Consider the following 18,802-nt stretch of genomic DNA (forward strand, 5'->3'; position numbering starts at 1 on the left):
AATCTTGAGGCCGCAGCCATTGATGGGGTATCGTACAAGAAATGAATTTTCAAACGGTGTTTTAAATTTCTTCCAGTATTTTCGGCAGTATTAAATGTCGTTTTATAAGAGTGTTAAGATTGCAGGTGGTTCGCGTTTGTCGACTGCGGACCTTTACTCCCTACTAAGGTATATATATACCTTAGGTAGACCTGTCGCAGCACATTTACGGCGCCGCTTACACCCGTGGCAGCGAGCGGGCTGTTCTCTAGGTACCATTCAACACTTTGAACTATTTTGCAGCTGGTACATTCTGTATAGCTGATGAGGCTAATTGAAGTTCCACTAGACTAGATAGCCACGTTACTCTAAGAATAGCTGCTGCAGAGTTTAGATGGCTTCTACTCCATGGCAGCGCTTCTTGGGCCGGCAGTAACTAACGGCTTTAAATAAATACGGCTTTTGACTCATACATGCTTCAAGTGGAAAGTCTATCGAATAATAGTATTCTATGCATTTTTTACTATTTTTTTTTTTTTTTTTTACATATATGCATTACCCGTAATTTCGGTCGTCTGGCGAACCTGGACTGGAAGGAGCAACTGTTACAGAGGGCACACACACATCATCACGACCGGCAATGTGTTTCTGTTCCCAGGATGTTCTACCCCATCTCTCAGCTGAATCACACCACTGCCCTGAGAAGTGTATTCGAAATTTAGTATTTTACCACCAAGCCACCGTGACCTATTGTTCACTCTTCAGCATGGCGTCCTACTTTCCTCCAGCCCCGGCGCCGAAATCCAATCTGAGTCGATATAGGCTACTCTCCCCGACTGCCTCCGTTTGGGTTAGCCCTATATGTCTCGGGGCAATGAATTTTGGCGATAGCTGGAGTCACTGGCTGGGCGAGTGTACGAAAGAGACAACAGAGGATATATTAGACTACTTCTACGAGCAAGTGAGTCTCGCCACCGCGCTGTTCAATTCTTGGGCCTTGCATTAATACATGTAGGGGGGCAATTTCATTGACACGGCAAACAATTACCAGTGTGGAGAGAGCGAAACTCGTATTGGTAATTGGATGAAGAGCCGCGGCAACCGTGAGCAGATGGGTGAGTAGCAGAGTTTATCTGCGTCCAAGTTGCTCGTCGCTAACGATCTGTTCTTGACCATGCTCCCAGTCATTGCTACAAAGTATACCACAGCTTTCATACCTGTAGAGGGCGGGGCCAAGATCAAAGTCAACTTCAATGGCTGTGGTGCCAAGAGCCTTAACGCTTCCATTACCGCGAGTTTACAGAGACTACAGACGTACTACATTGATCTGGTGAGAGAAATCGGGTCAAATATTCTAAAGGCGGTCATTGAATCTGACGCTTCCCTAGCTCTACGTTCACTGGTGGGACTACAACACCTCAATACCAGAAATGATGCAAGCTCTCAACAGTGTCGTGCTTGGCGGCAGAGTACTGTATCTTGGCATCAGCGATGCCCCAGCATGGGTAGCTAGGTGAGCAACTTGATGCTTTTACAATTTCCAACATTTGTCTAATATATACTCAGTAAAGCAAACGAATACGCCAGAAATCACGGTATGCGCCAATTCAGCGTCTATCAGGGTAAATGGTCAGCTGCCCATCGTGATCTTGAGCGCGATATTATCCCCATGTGCCGTGCCGAGGGCATGGCCCTTGCTCCCTGGGGCTCACTCGGTGGAGGTAAATTTAAATCTGCAGAGCCGTTCAGAATGCTTAGAGTCCGAGACGAAAAGCCGACTCAAGAGCATACTGACCAGGAGAAGTTGGTTCTCGCTACACTTGAGGCCGTCGCAAGGCGTAAAAGCGCGGCCGTCACCGGTGTCGCCATCGCATATGTCATGCACAAAGCACCTTATGTTTTCCCCGTGCTCGGCGGGCGCAAGGTCGAGCACATCAAGAATAACATCGACGCCCTCAACATAGCATTGAATGCCGAGGATATCCGAGAAATCGAAGCTGCGGCACCTTTTGACCTCGGGTTCCCGCACAACTTCCTCTGGGGAAAGCGTGTTCCTGCGGCGCAGGGCGATGTGAACTTTGCCGTTCTTGGAGGCAGCTATGATCACGTTGAGGATGTCAAAGTATGTTGCACGTATTTCAACCGCAGACATCTGCTAACCGTTTTGTAGCCCATCACGCCTGCCAAGGCAGCAGAGTAGGTCTTTCGCCCGCACTTGAATCGATGGCAGCTGGAAACGACCCCGTGAAAAAGGGTGTAATTCAATGGAGGTTCATGACCTGGTCCTTATTTCACGATGGATTTGTATTCGGTTCACAGTATGCCGTTTACCTACCATGGTCCGCTTCTACACTTGCTCGTCTCAATTATGCATATTGCACTGCTGTTTTCTTTCCACCTGCACGAGCGCCTCGGTATCGACGTATACATTCCTCTCCAAACATTCTGCTTAAAATATATGTTTATTCCTGCTCCAAGTACCCGAACGCCATTTCGGCCAAGTAAATAAAACACACAATGCCGATGGATTATGCGAAACCCGCAACCACCCCTTCATCTATCGCTGCGCACGGATAAATGGCTTCTATTTAGACCCCTTACCCTTGGCCTCATTCTCTCCCAGCTCGCGGATAATCACAATGGTCTGGCCCTCCCCGTTGTAGTCCTGTTGACCCGTCTCAAAACCCGGGCACACACCAATGGCTAGGTACTTGCCATTATTGGAGAAGGCCAGCGCTGCGACGCTGTTGGGCGACTTCTGGTACTGCTTTAATCTGCGCTTGGCCTCTGCGTCCCAGAGCGCCACGGTGCCATCACCGCCGCCCGAGGCGAATGTGCCGTGGGAGTTGTGAAAGGCCAGCGCATTAACAGGATAGACAATGTCGCCGTCGCCGTCGGGTGCAGGCTGTCTGTGGCACTTGAAGGCGTATTTGCGCGCCTGCGACTCGGCCGTGTCCTCGAACCACTCCACCGCGACGCGGCCCTCGATGCTGCTCGTAGCGTAGCCCGCGTCGTTGGGCATACATGCGAGTGCGCGCGTCAGGTACCGCAGCGACGACTCGCGCTGCTGCCAGGGTTTCAGGTCAGCGCCGCTGCCGCCCTGGGCGATGAGCGACTTGATGGCGTCGAGGTCGTAGATGTTGATGATGCGGCCAGTCATGGCGACGACGACCTTGGAAGGGCTGATGGCGAGGGCCTGCGGCTTTCCGGGCAGTGAAATGCGTAGGGGCGTGCTGGAAGGGTTCTCGGTATCGTGCAGGGACAGGCTGCAGTCCCACGAGGTGGAGACGAGGATGCCGTGGTTGGTACTGTAGCGGACGTTGCGGACAGGAGCGGCGTGTTTGCTGACGAGAACCTTTTCGCCGGTGGCGAGGTTTATCCTGCAAACAGAGGATGATTAGTGGGCTGTTCTGGCCACGCTGCAGTTTTCTTGTGTAGGGTGGTTCTCTACCTGTTGACGGCCCAGTCCATACCCGCAGTGTAGGCCTCATCGTCGCTTGCGCCAAAGCATACATCTAGCACAGGCGCTCTGTGTTCATATGTGTTTGAAAGTTTGGCGTCGCTGGCGCCATTGCTCAAGTCGTAGAGGTAGACGTTCTTGTCCCAGGAGGAAACAAGCAGCTTGGTACTAGTCTCCGGCGCAAAGACGACGGCAGAGACCGCGTCGCCGGGCGGCGGCGACAGCTCGACTTGCGTTGCTGTTGGGCGAAGTTAGCAGAGTTCACTTCTATAATGAATAAAATTGTGGTAATTCTTTCCAGAATAACGATTCATGACTCACCAGGCGCCATATTTACGTTGTTTGTTAGATTTGGCAGCTCCCCGGAATCTACGACAAGCTCCAATTGCTAGTTATCCCAAGTTGCGCTCGCTATTCCTGTTTACTTCGATTGGGTCACGTGCAGCTACTTGTGTCCTTCTGCAAAGCAGAGCAAGAACGACTGTGGCGCTTTTTGCCGGACGTGACCGCCTTTTCTCATCAGCCACACCCCGCCACCCCACCATCAACTGGTTTGCGTCCAATTTGTGTGTCAAAATTGTACTTTGTGCTATAATAAATCCAAAAAGCCTGGTGCCTGCCTAATAATCCGCGACAACTTTACCACTGCGTAAATCTACAGAGGCCGAAGCTCCCCTCTTCTGGCGAGATTGATTTAAGCGGCAAAATTTGGATCTGACTTTCTTTCCACCTTCCCCTCCGAAAACCACAGCCGGGAAAAAAGAGGGTGACTCCTCGTTCTGTACCCCACAGAAGTCGCTCGTGCCCGACAGCTATCGACGACACCTTTGACCTTTCTTTCGGACTTTTCAACGTTCTTAAAATTCTAGAAGGGAGACGAAAATACCGCCAATATGTCTCTCACAAACTGCCGCTTCTACGAGGAGAAGTTCCCGGAGATCGACAGCTTTGTTATGGTCAATGTCAAGCAGGTTCGTCAGGCCATGACCCCAGAATTAGACGCGCATAGGAACCAAACGACCGAACCCGTTTTGGTTTTGATGATGCGATGGAGAGGGGCCATATGTTCTAACACGTTCTCGCGTCATGTAGATCGCCGAAATGGGAGCTTACGTCAAGCTCCTCGAGTACGACGATATTGATGGCATGATCCTGCTCTCCGAACTTTCGCGACGACGTATCCGAAGTATTCAGAAGCTCATTCGAGTTGGCCGCAATGAGGTTGTCGTCGTTCTCAGAGTGGACAAGGAGAAGGGTATGTTGCATTCTACGGCTAGGAAGAGCCCGCTATGCGACGCGATTGAGCCGTAAGCTAATGACAAGCAGGCTACATTGATCTTTCAAAACGTCGTGTGTCCGCCGAAGACATTATCAAGTGCGAAGAGCGATACAATAAGGGCAAGATGGTCCACTCCATCATGCGCCACGTCGCCGAGAAGACCCTGGTCCCTATTGAGACACTATATGAGAGCATTGCGTGGCCTCTGAACCGCAAGTTCGGCCACGCTATTGATGCCTTCAAGCTGTCTATCACGTACGTTTACGGATACCGTGCTGAACTTTGAAATCTTAAGTGGTGGTGGCATACTGACATATTACAGCAACCCTGAAGTTTGGAATGACATTACTTTCACCGGCCAGCCTGTCGCCGACGAGCTCAAGTCCTACATTGGCAAGCGCCTGACTCCCCAACCTACCAAGGTCCGTGCCGACATCGAAGTCACCTGCTTCGGCTACGAGGGCATCGACGCCGTCAAGACCGCTCTGCGCACCGCCGAGGCCGGCAACACCGAGGAGACCCAGGTCAAGGTCAGGCTGGTTTCGCCACCGCTCTACGTTCTCACCAGCACCTGCCTGGACAAGTCGGTTGGTATTAAGTGCCTGGAAGAAGCCATTGTCGACATTCGCAAAAGCATCGAGGCTGCTGGCGGCAACTTGTCCGTCAAGATGGAGCCCAAGGCCGTTACGGAGAGCGATGATGCCGAGCTGCAGGCCCTCATGGAGAAGAGAGAGCGCGAGAATGCGGAAGTCAGCGGTGACGAGAGTATGAGTGAGAGCGATGACAACATTCCTGAGACGATGTAAATGAGGACCAAAAAAGGGACCAGTGTGGATTTTTTTTCCCGGGTAAACCGGGGGCAGCGGAAAGGTTTATGCAGCGGAAACAGCCGCAGCGGAAACAGCTTATGCAGCGTTGGTGGTGAAGGAGAGAATATCTATAGGCATCTCAAGAAAATGAGGCAACTGCATACCTACCTATATGGAAAGAGTAAAAATGACATCATTTGATACCTGGTAAAGTTGGTGAGATTCAGTACCGCCTGACGCTCGCTAAAGCTGAAATGCGCCCAAAATTAGACTTTTAACAAAATTTAATATTGGATAGATTTCAAAATTAAGCATTATCAAGTAATTTGTCTGCAAAGGTACCTAGTCTTACAATATGCCTGTAAAAGCCGTCGAGGTAAGTAGCGGCTGTCCCTGTTCATCACAAGACCCACCAGACCAGGCATTTTAGACAATGAGCATGGAGCTTAAACTCTCAACTGTGACATCAGCGTATCACATCAAAACTCGTTGACGACGAGGAAAGGCCCGCGCCTTTACGGCCAGTTATGACTTCGACATGGACGCGGGTGCAGAATTGGCGCGGCTGGCGACCACAAAGCGTGGCAGGCCAGACTGCCTGGAGACTGGGTGTCCTTGCGACGTGGCTGCCCGTCGTTGCGTGGATCAATGCGCACGTCGTGGAAATGACAGTCGTACAAGGGGCCTCTATGTATCCGTTTATAAACGAGGACAAGGACTCGAGTTTGCGAAACGACATTGTTTTGACGTGGAAGTGGTCGCCACAAACGGATCTACAAAGGGGCATGGTGGTTACTCTGAGGTAAGCCGGGTCGCAAGTGCGGCGGCGCGACTGATGTTGCCTCGACTGCTGCGAACTCAACTTGGGATTCTGCTTGAACACGCGTACTGACCTACTGTACAGGAGTCCGAATAATCCAGAGACCGTGGCTATCAAGCGAATAGTCGGGCTGGAAGGCGATACTGTTCACACGCGCCCGCCTTACCCATTTCCCAAAGTCAAAATCCCAAAGGGGCATATTTGGGTCGAGGGAGATGGTCGACCTGGAACGACGATAGACAGCAACACATACGGACCGGTGTCTAAAAGGTTGCTGGTAGGCAGAGCCACTCACATTCTGTATCCCTTTCACAAGTTTGGTGCGGTCAAGTGGTGGGATCATATACCACGGCCAATTGAGCGCAGGCCACGGTAAAGATTTGTCGATTTTATGTATATCAGCAAGAGGAACACATTCCTTGTATTATTAGTTGTATTGATATGGCGTCTTGTTTCTTCCAAGACCATTGAGCACGCGAGCGAGCGCATGGCGGCTACGTAGGGCAGCTTACCTCTGGTGCAACTCTGCGCTTTCACAGCAATCAGTAATGATCATCTCGATAGACGAAATTATTTTACTTTAGTTACTGAAGACTACTCAACTAGAAATTTATATTAGCAGTTTTATCATCTCGGATTCCAGCTGGACACAGGTATCAAAAGTGGCTCCGTCAGGCACCAATCCAATCACAACAGCGCGGAGCGCCACCAGGCAAATCACACGGCGATAGCGCTCGGAGCCGCGAAAAAAAAGTTCGACTAGCCACAGGGAAGACGTTGGCGTCTCCAAGCAGCCACACTACCCATCCACACGATTAGAAGCCTCTCAGGAGTACCAGTCTTCACTCTCCTCGCCTTCATCATCGTCTTATCAAGCGTATAGTCACGGCCCCGGGTCTGCATTTCTTGTTGTTGCGCCGCATCTCTTGCCTGATTTCCCGACTCTTTCCCCTTTTGCGCCAGAAACCCACGAAGTCGACGACTCTGTTTTCGTTTTTGCTCTGTTTGGACTCCGAGAGCCGCACGCACGCCGGAACCCAGCACCAAAACACCCGACTGCGCAGAGGCGCCCGCCATTTCTCCCTCGCCCGGCCATGCCATTGGGCTTCAAAGCGCTCGGATTTGAAGCCCCGGATCCTTCCGCGACTGCGACCGCAGCTTCGTCACCCCTCCCCGGCCTGCCGTCCGATGCCCGCGATGAAGGGCAGCCTCCCCGCCATCTCACCGACCCTGGAAACGGAGGACTCGTGAGCACAGACTCCATGAGTCCAGAGCAGGACCTGGACATTGAGGGACGGCCGCCCTACAGCCATGTATGTTGCTACAGCTGCCTCGCGCAGATCCAAGACAGCCGGCTAACCCTATGACGTAGGCAATGCTTGCTGGAGGAATAGGTGGTGCCTTTGGAGACATGCTCATGCACTCTCTGGACACCGTTAAAACTCGACAACAAGGCGACCCCAACGTGCCGTCCAAATACCGCTCGCTTACTTCGTCATACTACACAATATTGCGCCAAGAGGGCATCAGAAGAGGTCTCTATGGCGGTTGGATTCCTGCGCTCAGCGGCTCTTTTCCCGGAACGGTCCTGTTCTTTGGGACTTACGAATGGAGCAAACGATTTCTCATTGACCATGGGCTGCAACATCACCTTGCCTATCTTTCAGCCGGTTTGTCCTACTCAACATCTCCCCGTGTGACCAATCCTAACAGCGGACAGGTTTTCTTGGCGACTTGGCCGCCTCCATCGTATACGTGCCTTCTGAAGTACTAAAAACTCGACTCCAACTGCAAGGAAAATACAATAATCCCCACTTCAACTCGGGCTACAACTATCGCGGCACCGTCGATGCCGCACGCACCATTGTTCGCACCGAGGGTCCCGCCGCCATGTTCCACGGCTACAAAGCTACGCTCTACCGTGACTTGCCCTTTTCGGCACTACAGTTCATGTTTTACGAGCAGTTCCAGACGTGGGCGCGACAGCAGCAGCAGAGCCGCGACATTGGTGTCGGCTATGAGCTCCTCACGGGTGCCACAGCTGGTGGTCTGGCCGGCGTCATTACCTGTCCTCTCGACGTCGTCAAAACTCGGCTGCAGACGCAAGTCAACCCGTCGGCGCTGAAAAATACCTCTGCGCACGCCAAGGACCCGAATCCACAGAAGCGATCGATATCAACGTCCTCGCCGAGCACGCATCGCCCCCGTCCCGGCGCCATTCCGCTCGAGACATCATCCGTTATTACAGGCCTCAAGGTCATTTACAGAACGGAAGGCCTGGAGGGTTGGTTCCGTGGCGTGGGCCCACGCGGCGTCTGGACGTTTATCCAGAGCGGCTGTATGCTCTTTTTGTACCAACGACTCTTACGGCAGTTCGGTGTCTGGATGCCCGTCGACAAGGAAAAAGACCTGTAATAACATTGACGACCTGCAAAGAAGAACCACACCCGGATGTGGTCGGACAGGGAGAGGATGCGGGCGATGCATGATACATGCTGCGTCCATTTGTACGATTTGGTTTCGAAAAAGATGAGCGGGTAACGGCTTGATGTACATTTTCATGCCCGGACATTTCTTGTAATATTTATTTCATTTTCACAGTGGGACACCAGAAGAAGAGAAGAAAATCCTTTTGGTTTGGCGTTCTGGAGTGGCATATATAGACTTGAGGCGGCTTTGTCAACACACCGCTCCCTACGCATTCAAGACATGTTTTCTTGAGTCGACATTCATAGATTAGAAGGAGGGGACGAAAGAATGAGAGTTTGGAAAACTCAGATGCAACACATGTTATAATTGTACAGTTCCGATTTCATTCATCATTGTCGTCCTAAACTTACAGTCTCAGCTATTTCCGGCCACAAAGCGAAGCTATCTATCATGGGGTATCTTGCGTGTAGTTTACACGGTAAAAACAAAAACGCGTACAACCTTCCAGAGGATGCAAATCAGCTCAAATAAAATACACATGCCAAACATGGAATCGAGAACCAAAGGCCCTCCCTCCCCCGCGTTGCACCCTCGTTACAGATCGGGATCGCTGTCCTCCTCTTCCGGCTGCTCCTCAAAGTCGTCGGCGCGCTCACGCATCTCGTCGCGCGCGAGGCACGCCACCATGGCCAGCGTCAGTGCGTTCCAGACGCTCTGGCGGTGCTCCATGAAGTCGGCCTCGACGTGGAAGCTGACGTACGCGTGATCACCTAGCGACGCGTCCACCGTGAGGATGAAGACGGAGCTGTTGAGGATAAAAAAGCCGTACACCACGGGCGGCTGCCGCCGGTACTTGACTGCGGCCGGGCTGCGGCCGTAGGGCCCCGCCGGCGACGGCGAGGAGAAGAGAAGCCGCTCGCTCGGCGGGGAGGGCGACATCATCGTGGCGGGGTCGCCGGGTTGGGCGAGCTCGTCAAGGTCGGTCGGGCTGGTGCTGGCCAGCATGCGGCGTCGCTTAGGCGCTGCGGTGTCGTGACCGGCCATCTGCTGCGGGTGCGGTGCTCGCGCGAGCTCGTCCTCCGCCACGGGGTGGGCGCCGCGGCGGCGCTGGTTCGCGGCGGCGCTTCCCGGATGGTACCTGCTGGGATGCCTATTTCGTCTCGGCGACAGGTATCTCTGCAGCAGCAAGTGTTTCCTGTCTGCGCCGACGGCGGTCGCCGCGTTGGCAGCGTCGGCGGCGGCGGTAGTGGTGGTGGTGGTGATGCCGCCGCTGCGCCAAAAGTCGGAGTCGCGGTCCTCGCGGAGAAACTCGCGCTGCAGGCGCGCCAGGGCACGCATGCGACCCTGCAGGAGCTCGGTGATAGCGTGCTCCGGCATCCGGGTGTCGACGACCTCGGTGATGATGTTGGGCACCACGCGCCGGTGGTGGTAGCCGCCGTCCTCGGCCGCCCACGCGAGGAACCGGTCCAGGCCGTCCTTGATCATGCCCGGCACGCGGTGGTGCAGGCCCGACTCGCTGGTGGTACGGACGGCGGCGGTGAGCTCAATGAGGCGCACAAGGGCTGTAGTGGCTGTTGTGGTGGTGCCATCAGGTGTTAGCCGTTGCCGGTTGTTGGCTAGGAGGGGTGCCGTCGGCCATGAGGGGGGCACATACCTAGAAAGTCCTTGGAGTGAGCGTACACGATGGGTCGCTTCTCGGGATCGTCGATGCCGGCAAAGTTGACCTCAGCAATGGGCACGGCGCTCAGGTCGAGCTCCCAGTGCGAGGGCAGGATCGGCAGGGCCTGCCGGAAGAAGAGCAGCTCAAACAGCCGCTCCTCGTCGGGGGCCCAGGTACTCGCGCCGGGGTATTTCGACTTTTCCAGCTCCAGCTGTGTCCACAGGTCCATGTCGGTCGGGGAGGTGGTCTTGTGCCGCGGGCTGCTGTGGTTGCTGCGTGGCGCATCCGGGTCGTCGTCGTCACCTGTCAAGGCGTTTGCGCTGGCCGTGGACGGCGCATCGGCGGTGGCGGCGGCTGCGCTTTTATTTCCCGGCTTTGGGGCTGCAGTGTCGTCCATTTTTAGGTGTCTTGGTGCCCTGCGCTTCCAAGAGGGCTCGCGAGCTGAAATGCGCTGTGTCTTTGTTCATGAGAGAAAGATGACGCCGCCGCTTCAAGTGAGAGGCCATCATGAATGGAGTGGGGCTGCCGTTACAGGCACTTGCAAGCGTCTTTGACAATACAGCAAACGCAGGCAGTACCATGTCTTGATTTTCTTTAAAATATTCGTGTTTTATACCATTCTTCTATATTTACCCAATCAACAAGGCCAAGTCCAAGGCGCAAGATCAAACTCTGCGAAACGTGCAAGGTATTACAAGATCGGATTACCCCACAGCATGATCGCTTCATCTACAACAAAACGACCATCAGATTGCTGTTTGTTAAAGATGTATCATTTGCCATATCATATCGAACTATGCCGACAGAGATTACTTCTTGATTATAGTGACGGTACTTGGGGGTCGATTCTGCCGTCAGCTCGTGCTACACTACAGAGTCGGTCTCACAGCGGCGGCCAACCGCATCTCACTCGCGTTGTAGCACGTATGTCTACCGCGCGCCGTGTTGCGGCGTCTGAAACCGTCGAGTCCACTGTGTTGCTTTTTTCCACCTTGTTTGCTCAATAAATGCAGGCGCTGTCGTACTGTAGTACCTTGATTCACCATGGATCGGGTAAATGTTGCGTGTATATATACCCTGGCCGGTTGTCTGAAAGACCTGGGACGCATATGTTCTACCACAATCCCCTTTATAAAACAGCACGAGAGCAAACATGAACACCAGAAACTGGAATGATACATTCTGGCTCACCCACGATACTCTCTACTCCAACGGCGTGCCGAGGAACCACCCGATCCTGCTGCAGACTGTCCGTCGCTTTCACGTCGACGCCCTCACTCATGTCAGCTCAAAGAGCCACCGGTGCCGCGGGCCTGTGGAATTGACTGACAACACAAGCCCAAAGAACCAGTGGTTTCTGGTGATTGAGGGGGAAACTATGCAGGCGTGCCTGAGCATGCAGCCGTGCGAGAATGTCAGGACGGGCGGGTGCGGGATTCTGACGCTGCAAATCATGGACTGCTACGAGTCCACGCCTCTGGACCTCCTGCACCGACAGACGTACTACTGCCACCGGGAGAGCCTGACAGCCAAGGCGGTCCTTGAAACGCTCTTCTTCAATGGTTGGCACAAGTACGAAATGATGCCATTGGAGTCGGGTTTTCTGTGCGGACGGCGATACCACATGTAAGTCCTAACCATGGCCGCTATTCTGCCGCTTGGTTGAAATACAGTTCTAACCATCTCGGCAACATGTGCAGGTTGGCCATGCTTTATGACCTCCAAGACACAGCTTGGATAGGGCATAGAAGCCTTCAGGACATGGAAATATTCGACTTTCTCGAGCGCGAGTACGTCCCTGGTCAGTGGACCGCCGACAACAGAAGACAACTGCTGAGCAGGGCCTTTCCGATCAGAGCTGGGCGATTTCGACCGGACGTGGGCATGACCGGCTGCGCGTGGGTCGAGGGATGAGGGGAGGATAATAACGGTAATCTTCTCACATTATAGCAGACATTTGTGTGTTTGAATCAATCCAAGTCTATTCCTATCTGTATCTAAAGGATTCTCTTTCGATAAGAGACGGAACTAACAAAGTCTCTTTTGACAAGAGACGTCATCGACTAACAAAGCTCGTATATGAGGGACGAGGGCAAAGCCCCCGACCTACCAGCCATCAAAAAATCTCACTGTCAACCCAGCTCTTCCATGCTGCGTTGTTTCGTAGCGCATTCATGGAGTCGGCATCTGAACTCAAAACAGCCTCATACTCCAGCTTGTCTCGCCTACCCGGCATGATCAAGCCTGCGCTCTCGTTCCATTCGCTCTGGCTCTTGCGTACCGCGTCGGCCGTCATCCGCTTGGCGCCGGCAGCCGTTGGGATCGTCCACTCAACATCGGCGCCCAGCCGCCGCCACGAGTTGAAGAAGAGCTGCGTGGGATCAGACGGCGTGAAGCTGTACTGGAGCTGCCGCGGGTCGGGGACGCTGTTGAAGAGCGTCGAGCGCGTCTTGACAAACTCTTCGTCGACGTTGGCGAGCGTCGCTTCAATGGCCTGCACCACCCGCATGAGCGCACCTTTGGCATGTAACAAGTCAGTGGAAAGATGCTCCGAAATTATGAACAGGTCCGTGGCGCCATGCTCGGCTTCCGTAAAGGCCACTGCATTTCCGCCATAGCTGCTCAGTTGCTTCTGGAACAGTCGGTCTCCCCACCAAGTCGGTATAAAGACACGGCACCTTGTGTCGTCTTTTCTCGACTTATCCGCAATGCCGACCGTTCGAAGCCGCGTGGTGGTCATGAATGCCCATGAAAGGGCGGCCAGACAGGAGAATGTCGACGGCTTGGTGTGATAACCGGCAGACATGATGGCATCTTTGGCCAACCGCACCTTCTCCGGGCCGAATACGAAGATGCCGCCAAATTTGACTTTAGACACACCGTATATACTGGCCATGTAATTTCCATGATCAGTGCCAGGTTGTGCCAAAGTGAGTTCTGGACACCGCTGGCTCAATCTTCTGGCGACTTCGGCGTCCTTACCCTTCGCCTTTGAGTTGGACGGCACCGGAGTGTCAATCCTGCTTGGATACCTCAGCGGTTCTACCGGAGACATTTTCGGGTCTCTCATTGCCGTCGCTACAGCAGAGAGGAAGTTGTTGACGCCCACCCCATCCGTGACAGAATGGTAGACGAAGATACACATGAGTATCCCGCCATCCACCAGAATGAGTTTAAAGCAGGTAACGGGAATCGGAGGACCTTGTTCGGAAAGAATGCCTGGGGTATCGAACACGGGCCCGATAAACGCCCCAGCCGGAAAACCCTTGTCTCGGAGTTCTGCATAGACTAGGCTCTTGTCGCTACGCGCGTCACACGCCACCCGCGTGACATGATCGTCATCACGCGTATGCAGAAGGATCGCCCCCGGCTGTTCCTTGGAGAGAGACAGTTTCCCAGCCATGTGAGGCGTGCGCAAGCACACACATCGGAGAGCCTCGTCAAGGGTCTCACTCAGCTTGTCCAGGGCCGCACGGCCGCCATTTGTCTCGAAGCAATGGACCTGTCGTATATAGCCGCGCAGCGCGGCCTGGTTCCACGACGTGAGCGGGCGGGTCTGTGTCGGGGGTTCGGGAGACATGACGGACGGGCATCGGCGGCACCGGGCTGTTGACGATCCAAGCTATGGAGTAGCATGGTTCCTGGTGTTGCGATGTCTGCGCACACGGATCTTTTTAAACTAGACGGTTATACAATGACAACTAGTTGCAATGGGTGCACAGCATCTACTATGACGTTTTGTGGTCACGCGGGTCGCACTAAGGCCGATAGCTTCAGGCAAGCAAGTTTTTTTTCCCCCTTTCAATAAGGGAGTTACTCAGTAAATAGCAGTGAGTGATGAGGGGCGCAGAAGGGATCGCATTGTGAATGGGTGGTCAGGCTGGGACGGACTGTGGACGGACTGGTGGACGGACACACAGCCGACCCATCCGCGCCCCGCCACATTTCTGCTTAGTAACAACATCTCACCAGCCACAACTCTTGTGTGATGGACTTTTTGGGACAAATTTATCGCGACGCCAGTGCATCACGCAGCGTCACAAATCACAAATACAAACAATCGCAATGGCGGAAGCGGTCAAGGCAGCGGCCGCGCGCCAATTACCGGCTTTCAAGCTTGGACAGCGACAGGTCTATCTGTATGCTCCCCCTTGTTCAATCCCTGGAACAAAGGACCACGAAAAGGACCACAGCTAACGAGACAAACCTGCCCAGGCCAACGCACATCATCACCATGCTGCACAAAGAGCATCTTCCTGCCAACGAAGCCTGCTTCCAGGTGCCCATCACATTCACGAAATTCGATCTGCGCGACTACCTATGGAACCTGTACAACGTCGAGGTCAAGACGGTGCGGTCGTACGTCAAGGGGCGGCCGCTGGCCGAGCGCCCGAACCGGCCGGGCTCCACGTACCGGCCGCAGGCGCTCAAGATCATGACGGTCGAGCTGGCGCAGCCGTTCCAGTGGCCCGCGCTGCCCGCGGACCGGGCGCCGTGGAACCACGAGCTGTTCGAGATGCGCGAGGCATCGTTTGCGGCGCGCCGCGACGACCAGTACAACGCCGCCAACCGCATCATCCCGATGGCGAGCCGCCAGCCCCGGACTGAGGAGCGCAAGAAGCTGGCCGGCCTGGCCAAGGACCTGCTCTCCGGCCGGAAGAAGTGGTCCAACCAGGTGCAGCTCGACTCCAAGTGGGACGCCATCGTCCAGGAGGCGACGGCTGGCGCCAAGCCGGGCAGCGCGAAGAAAGAGTCGGCCGCGGAGAGGATTGCCCTGGAAAAGGACGCCAAGGACGCAGCGACAAGAACAAATCCCAAACCTGAGCAATAAGGGCTTGTGTTTGGATATTGAAGAGAGGGGGGGGGGGGCTTGCACAGGGACTCTTCATGTGAGGAGGTGCAAAAAAGCTGGCATTGTACTTTTAGCGCATGCGCGACGCGCACACATGTAGTAGCATCGTGGCGGACCGATATGGCTGCCCTGTATATGATATTGAAAATTTTACCTATGTCGTACTAGACTCCTGTGTCTGTTTTGTGTGCCAATGCTGTGGTTGCTGAAACTTGAGCACCTCGTCGCCCCAGCTCCACCATCCGGATGTCAGGCCCCGTGCAAAGACCTCTAGGCCGGTGTAGCCAGAACCGAAAACGTCCCCAAACAGGCCGCGGAGGTTGGGCTTGCGCGAGTGCACGTCAGGCACGGCGATGATGGTTTTGGGGGCCAGCCCGTCCGGGGCGGGACGGCCTACGCGTTTCGCTACGAGGAGCTTCTCCCAGGGCCGGCGCCAGGCCGAGTCGAGGGGGTACAGGGGCTGCCCGGCGGCGGTGACCTTGAGCCACGTCCACTCGGCTACGACTTCTACGCCCCATGCGTGCAGGACGCCGCCCGGGGCGGCGAGCAAGTCTACGATGCGCGGTTTGTTGGTGATCCAGACGGCGACGAGGCCGTCGTCGGCGAGGTGTGCGCGGACGGGGATGGCGCGGAGCAGGTTCTGTGTTCCCGAGAGCGACGCGGCCGTCTTGTACGTCGCGGTCGTGCGGCGCACGGAGCGGTTCGGCCAGGGCGGGTCCACGACGATGAGATGAAATGTAGGCGCGCGCTTCATGAAGGAATGCCTCCTTTCGAGGATGGAGCCGTGGAGAGGGGTTGCGTCGGGCGGGATGTAGGGGGCACAGTCGGCGGCGGGCGGCGACGGTGGGAATGGCTCCGGGGTGATTTGCCGTGGCAGGCAGTATGCGGCTGTATATTCCTGCGCGACAGCCTCGAGTGTGTGTCGAAGGCGCTCTGCCGTCATCAGTATAGCAATCCGGGCTGCCGGGGACGCATCCGGGCCTATGCCCGTGGCTGGCTCTGGTGTCTCAAACGGCGCGGTCGGGGCCGCGGAGGAGTAGATGCGGCATCGCGCAGAGGATTCTGCACCGGGACGGACTTGGCTCTCCTCTAGCGACCGGGGGATGTCGAGCACGACGGTGGCGCCGTCTGTGGTACGGTAGAGGACGGACGACGGGGCCAGCTGGGCAGAGGCGGCTTTGGGCGGGTGCTGCAGCTGCTGCATGAAAGGAGGATGTTTGGGGTAGCAGCTTTTTTCTTCTTCTTCTTTTTGGTTGGTTGGGGGTGTGCTGCAGCTTACATGGCCTGCATAGTGAGAACTGAGAAGAAATGGACAAAGCCGGCGAGGATGCCGACATGGACAGACAGGGTCGGGATTGGCGGCGGCGGCGTTGTGGTGGTGGTTTTGCAAACGGGGCGGGTGCTCGGCATAACGCCGACTAGAACGAGTATTTCTCGGTAATTGTCGGCTTCGGCTGGGGTGGGTTAAGGGCAAAGTACAATTCTGGGGGACTGTGCCAAATCCACTGAAGATGGTGGGAGAAATAGTTAAAAAAAAAAAAAAATTGAATCTCGAAAAGGCCGACCATGGCCACGACAGTGTATTTTTTGTAATTTATTCCAGGCGGGTTCGGTCATGCTGGGTTCTACTGGTAGTTCGTTCTGGGGAATAGATGAGCGAATGACGCACCTATTTTTCCGGGGAGCCGGATAATCGCCAAAACAGCGACTGCTATTTGCTCCAGTGGCTCCCCACAGCCAGCCGCCTCCAAGCCTGTTAATAATTAAGCCTGGAAGCCTCCCCAAGTCCGTCCTTCGTTGCGGGTGGCACCCGACACACTTCCCAGACTAATCTCACCTTTGACAACCGACACACGACAATTTCCCTCTTCCCCCCGCGCCGTTGCGGTTGCCTCTCTCTTTTCTTCTTCTCTCTCTTCCCTCATTCCGACCTTTGCAAAGCGGGCATGTCTATTCCATAGCCTCCACGTCCAACCCGTCTCCCTCTACCCGCCGCCTTTTCCCTGTCCCACCAGGTCCGCCCTCGAGCGATGCCGCAGACGTACGCGGCGGACCTCTCGTCCATGGCCCAAGCCGCCCAGTCCAAAGCGCACCATGGCGTCGCCACCAAGCACACCAAGGCCGATCCCGCCCTCTGCCCGACCGACGACGAGAACAAGATGATACCCAAATCAAAAACCTTTTCCTTTGACTATGCCTGGCGATCAGGCGTCGCTGGAGGAGTTGCCGGTTGCGCTGTAAGCCGAAACAAACCCCCCACACCCCAGTTGAGAAGCCGCCGCCAAACACTCGATCGCGAGCGTCTTCACTGCTGTGGAATGAATGAATGCATCTAGTGGTGGCAGACTCTTGTGCTAACACTACAAAATCTAGGCAAAAACTCTGGTCGCACCGCTCGATAGAGTAAAGATCCTCTTCCAGGCCAGCAACCCGCAGTTTGCCAAGTATACCGGCTCGTCCTTTGGCGTCTTGTCGGCCATGCGAGATATCTACGGCCACGAAGGCAGTCGCGGGCTATTTCGCGGGCACTCGGCGACGCTTCTTCGAATTTTCCCCTACGCCGGCATCAAGTTCCTGGCCTATGAGCAAATACGAGCCGTTCTAATCCCCAACAAAAAGTACGAGACACCCTTGCGCCGGCTTCTCAGCGGCAGTCTAGCGGGCGTCACTTCCGTCTTCTTCACATACCCTCTCGAGGTGATCCGAGTGCGCTTGGCCTTTGAGACCAAGTCGCAGGGCCGATCGCCCCTCATTTCCATCTGCCGCCAAATATACAACGAGCATCCCGTGGACAAGGCCGCCACGGCGAGGTTACCCAGCGCGCCAGGCAGCGTCGCCAACGAGTCGGCCAAAGTGGTTGAGAGCGTGACGCCACGCCGGGGACTGGTCAATTTTTATCGCGGCTTCTCCCCGACCATCCTCGGCATGCTCCCCTACGCCGGCATGTCCTTCCTGACGCACGACACGGCCACTGACCTGCTGCGACAGCCCGCCCTTGCCGCCTACACCACCCTGCCGAAAAAGGCAAACCATCCGCCGGGGAAGCCCGCAGCCCTGCGATCTTGGGCGGAGCTGTGCGCGGGTGGCGTCGCCGGCCTGATTTCACAAACGGCCTCGTACCCGCTCGAGGTGATTCGTCGGCGAATGCAGGTCGGCGGAGCCGTGGGCGACGGCCGCCGCTTGCGCATTGGCGAAACGGCGGGCATGATCTTCAAAGAGCGCGGATTCCGCGGCTTCTTTGTCGGGTTGACGATTGGATACGTCAAGGTGATTCCTCTGGCGGCAGTGAGCTTCTATACGTACGAGAGAATGAAGCTCGTTCTTGGTATTTAAGCAAAGACTCATGTGGAACATACAAACAAAAAGTCTCCAGAAAGACTATATGGGTTGGCGTTTTCGGGTCATTTTGTGCATGACAAGGGCTGAGCGACTGTTGTTATTACTTCATCATTTCTCTTTCGGCTTCGGGGGTCGGTCGGCTGTGGGATGCGGGTTTGGATTGTGTTTCTGACA

The 18,802-nt window shown here is 55.1% G+C and overlaps 11 protein-coding genes across 11 annotated transcripts; 7 read left to right on the forward strand and 4 right to left on the reverse strand.

The window, feature by feature from the left end:
- Window positions 1–853: 853 nt before the first annotated feature.
- CCM_07186 (norsolorinic acid reductase) lies at window positions 854–2,179 on the forward strand (the record flags this gene model as incomplete). The annotated part of the gene is made up of 6 exons (XM_006672324.1): window positions 854–940; window positions 995–1,094; window positions 1,164–1,309; window positions 1,368–1,492; window positions 1,546–2,101; window positions 2,150–2,179. 6 exons carry the CDS (start codon window positions 854–856, stop codon window positions 2,177–2,179), a joined length of 1,044 nt encoding a protein of 347 aa, XP_006672387.1.
- A 384-nt stretch (window positions 2,180–2,563) lies between these two features.
- Window positions 2,564–3,770, reverse strand: CCM_07187 (nuclear pore complex subunit; the record flags this gene model as incomplete). The annotated part of the gene is made up of 3 exons (XM_006672325.1): window positions 2,564–3,359; window positions 3,431–3,677; window positions 3,761–3,770. 3 exons carry the CDS (start codon window positions 3,768–3,770, stop codon window positions 2,564–2,566), a joined length of 1,053 nt encoding a protein of 350 aa, XP_006672388.1.
- Window positions 3,771–4,332: 562 nt separating this feature from the next.
- Window positions 4,333–5,524, forward strand: CCM_07188 (eukaryotic translation initiation factor 2 alpha subunit; the record flags this gene model as incomplete). The annotated part of the gene is made up of 4 exons (XM_006672326.1): window positions 4,333–4,410; window positions 4,532–4,694; window positions 4,766–4,973; window positions 5,041–5,524. 4 exons carry the CDS (start codon window positions 4,333–4,335, stop codon window positions 5,522–5,524), a joined length of 933 nt encoding a protein of 310 aa, XP_006672389.1.
- A 358-nt stretch (window positions 5,525–5,882) lies between these two features.
- Window positions 5,883–6,723, forward strand: CCM_07189 (mitochondrial inner membrane protease subunit Imp2, putative; the record flags this gene model as incomplete). The annotated part of the gene is made up of 3 exons (XM_006672327.1): window positions 5,883–5,903; window positions 5,998–6,329; window positions 6,432–6,723. The coding sequence occupies 3 exons, from the start codon at window positions 5,883–5,885 to the stop codon at window positions 6,721–6,723; spliced, it is 645 nt and encodes a 214-aa protein (XP_006672390.1).
- Window positions 6,724–7,441: 718 nt separating this feature from the next.
- CCM_07190 (mitochondrial carrier protein, putative) lies at window positions 7,442–8,762 on the forward strand (the record flags this gene model as incomplete). The annotated part of the gene is made up of 3 exons (XM_006672328.1): window positions 7,442–7,660; window positions 7,720–8,017; window positions 8,068–8,762. 3 exons carry the CDS (start codon window positions 7,442–7,444, stop codon window positions 8,760–8,762), a joined length of 1,212 nt encoding a protein of 403 aa, XP_006672391.1.
- Window positions 8,763–9,371: 609 nt separating this feature from the next.
- Window positions 9,372–10,834, reverse strand: CCM_07191 (uncharacterized protein; the record flags this gene model as incomplete). The annotated part of the gene is made up of 2 exons (XM_006672329.1): window positions 9,372–10,348; window positions 10,432–10,834. 2 exons carry the CDS (start codon window positions 10,832–10,834, stop codon window positions 9,372–9,374), a joined length of 1,380 nt encoding a protein of 459 aa, XP_006672392.1.
- A 756-nt stretch (window positions 10,835–11,590) lies between these two features.
- CCM_07192 (uncharacterized protein) lies at window positions 11,591–12,351 on the forward strand (the record flags this gene model as incomplete). Its single annotated transcript, XM_006672330.1, has 2 exons — window positions 11,591–12,063; window positions 12,138–12,351. 2 exons carry the CDS (start codon window positions 11,591–11,593, stop codon window positions 12,349–12,351), a joined length of 687 nt encoding a protein of 228 aa, XP_006672393.1.
- Window positions 12,352–12,553: 202 nt separating this feature from the next.
- CCM_07193 (uncharacterized protein) lies at window positions 12,554–14,017 on the reverse strand (the record flags this gene model as incomplete). Its single annotated transcript, XM_006672331.1, has 1 exon — window positions 12,554–14,017. One exon carries the CDS (start codon window positions 14,015–14,017, stop codon window positions 12,554–12,556), a length of 1,464 nt encoding a protein of 487 aa, XP_006672394.1.
- Window positions 14,018–14,502: 485 nt separating this feature from the next.
- CCM_07194 (mitochondrial ribosomal protein L23, putative) lies at window positions 14,503–15,268 on the forward strand (the record flags this gene model as incomplete). The annotated part of the gene is made up of 2 exons (XM_006672332.1): window positions 14,503–14,576; window positions 14,653–15,268. 2 exons carry the CDS (start codon window positions 14,503–14,505, stop codon window positions 15,266–15,268), a joined length of 690 nt encoding a protein of 229 aa, XP_006672395.1.
- Window positions 15,269–15,443: 175 nt separating this feature from the next.
- CCM_07195 (MT-A70 family) lies at window positions 15,444–16,493 on the reverse strand (the record flags this gene model as incomplete). The annotated part of the gene is made up of 1 exon (XM_006672333.1): window positions 15,444–16,493. The coding sequence occupies one exon, from the start codon at window positions 16,491–16,493 to the stop codon at window positions 15,444–15,446; it is 1,050 nt and encodes a 349-aa protein (XP_006672396.1).
- Window positions 16,494–17,319: 826 nt separating this feature from the next.
- Window positions 17,320–18,622, forward strand: CCM_07196 (mitochondrial carrier protein LEU5; the record flags this gene model as incomplete). Its single annotated transcript, XM_006672334.1, has 2 exons — window positions 17,320–17,526; window positions 17,663–18,622. The coding sequence occupies 2 exons, from the start codon at window positions 17,320–17,322 to the stop codon at window positions 18,620–18,622; spliced, it is 1,167 nt and encodes a 388-aa protein (XP_006672397.1).
- Between the last annotated feature and the right edge of the window lie 180 nt (window positions 18,623–18,802).

The sequence above is a fragment of the Cordyceps militaris genome (genome assembly GCF_000225605.1).
Source record: "Cordyceps militaris CM01 unplaced genomic scaffold CCM_S00005, whole genome shotgun sequence".
NCBI lineage: Eukaryota > Fungi > Ascomycota > Sordariomycetes > Hypocreales > Cordycipitaceae > Cordyceps > Cordyceps militaris.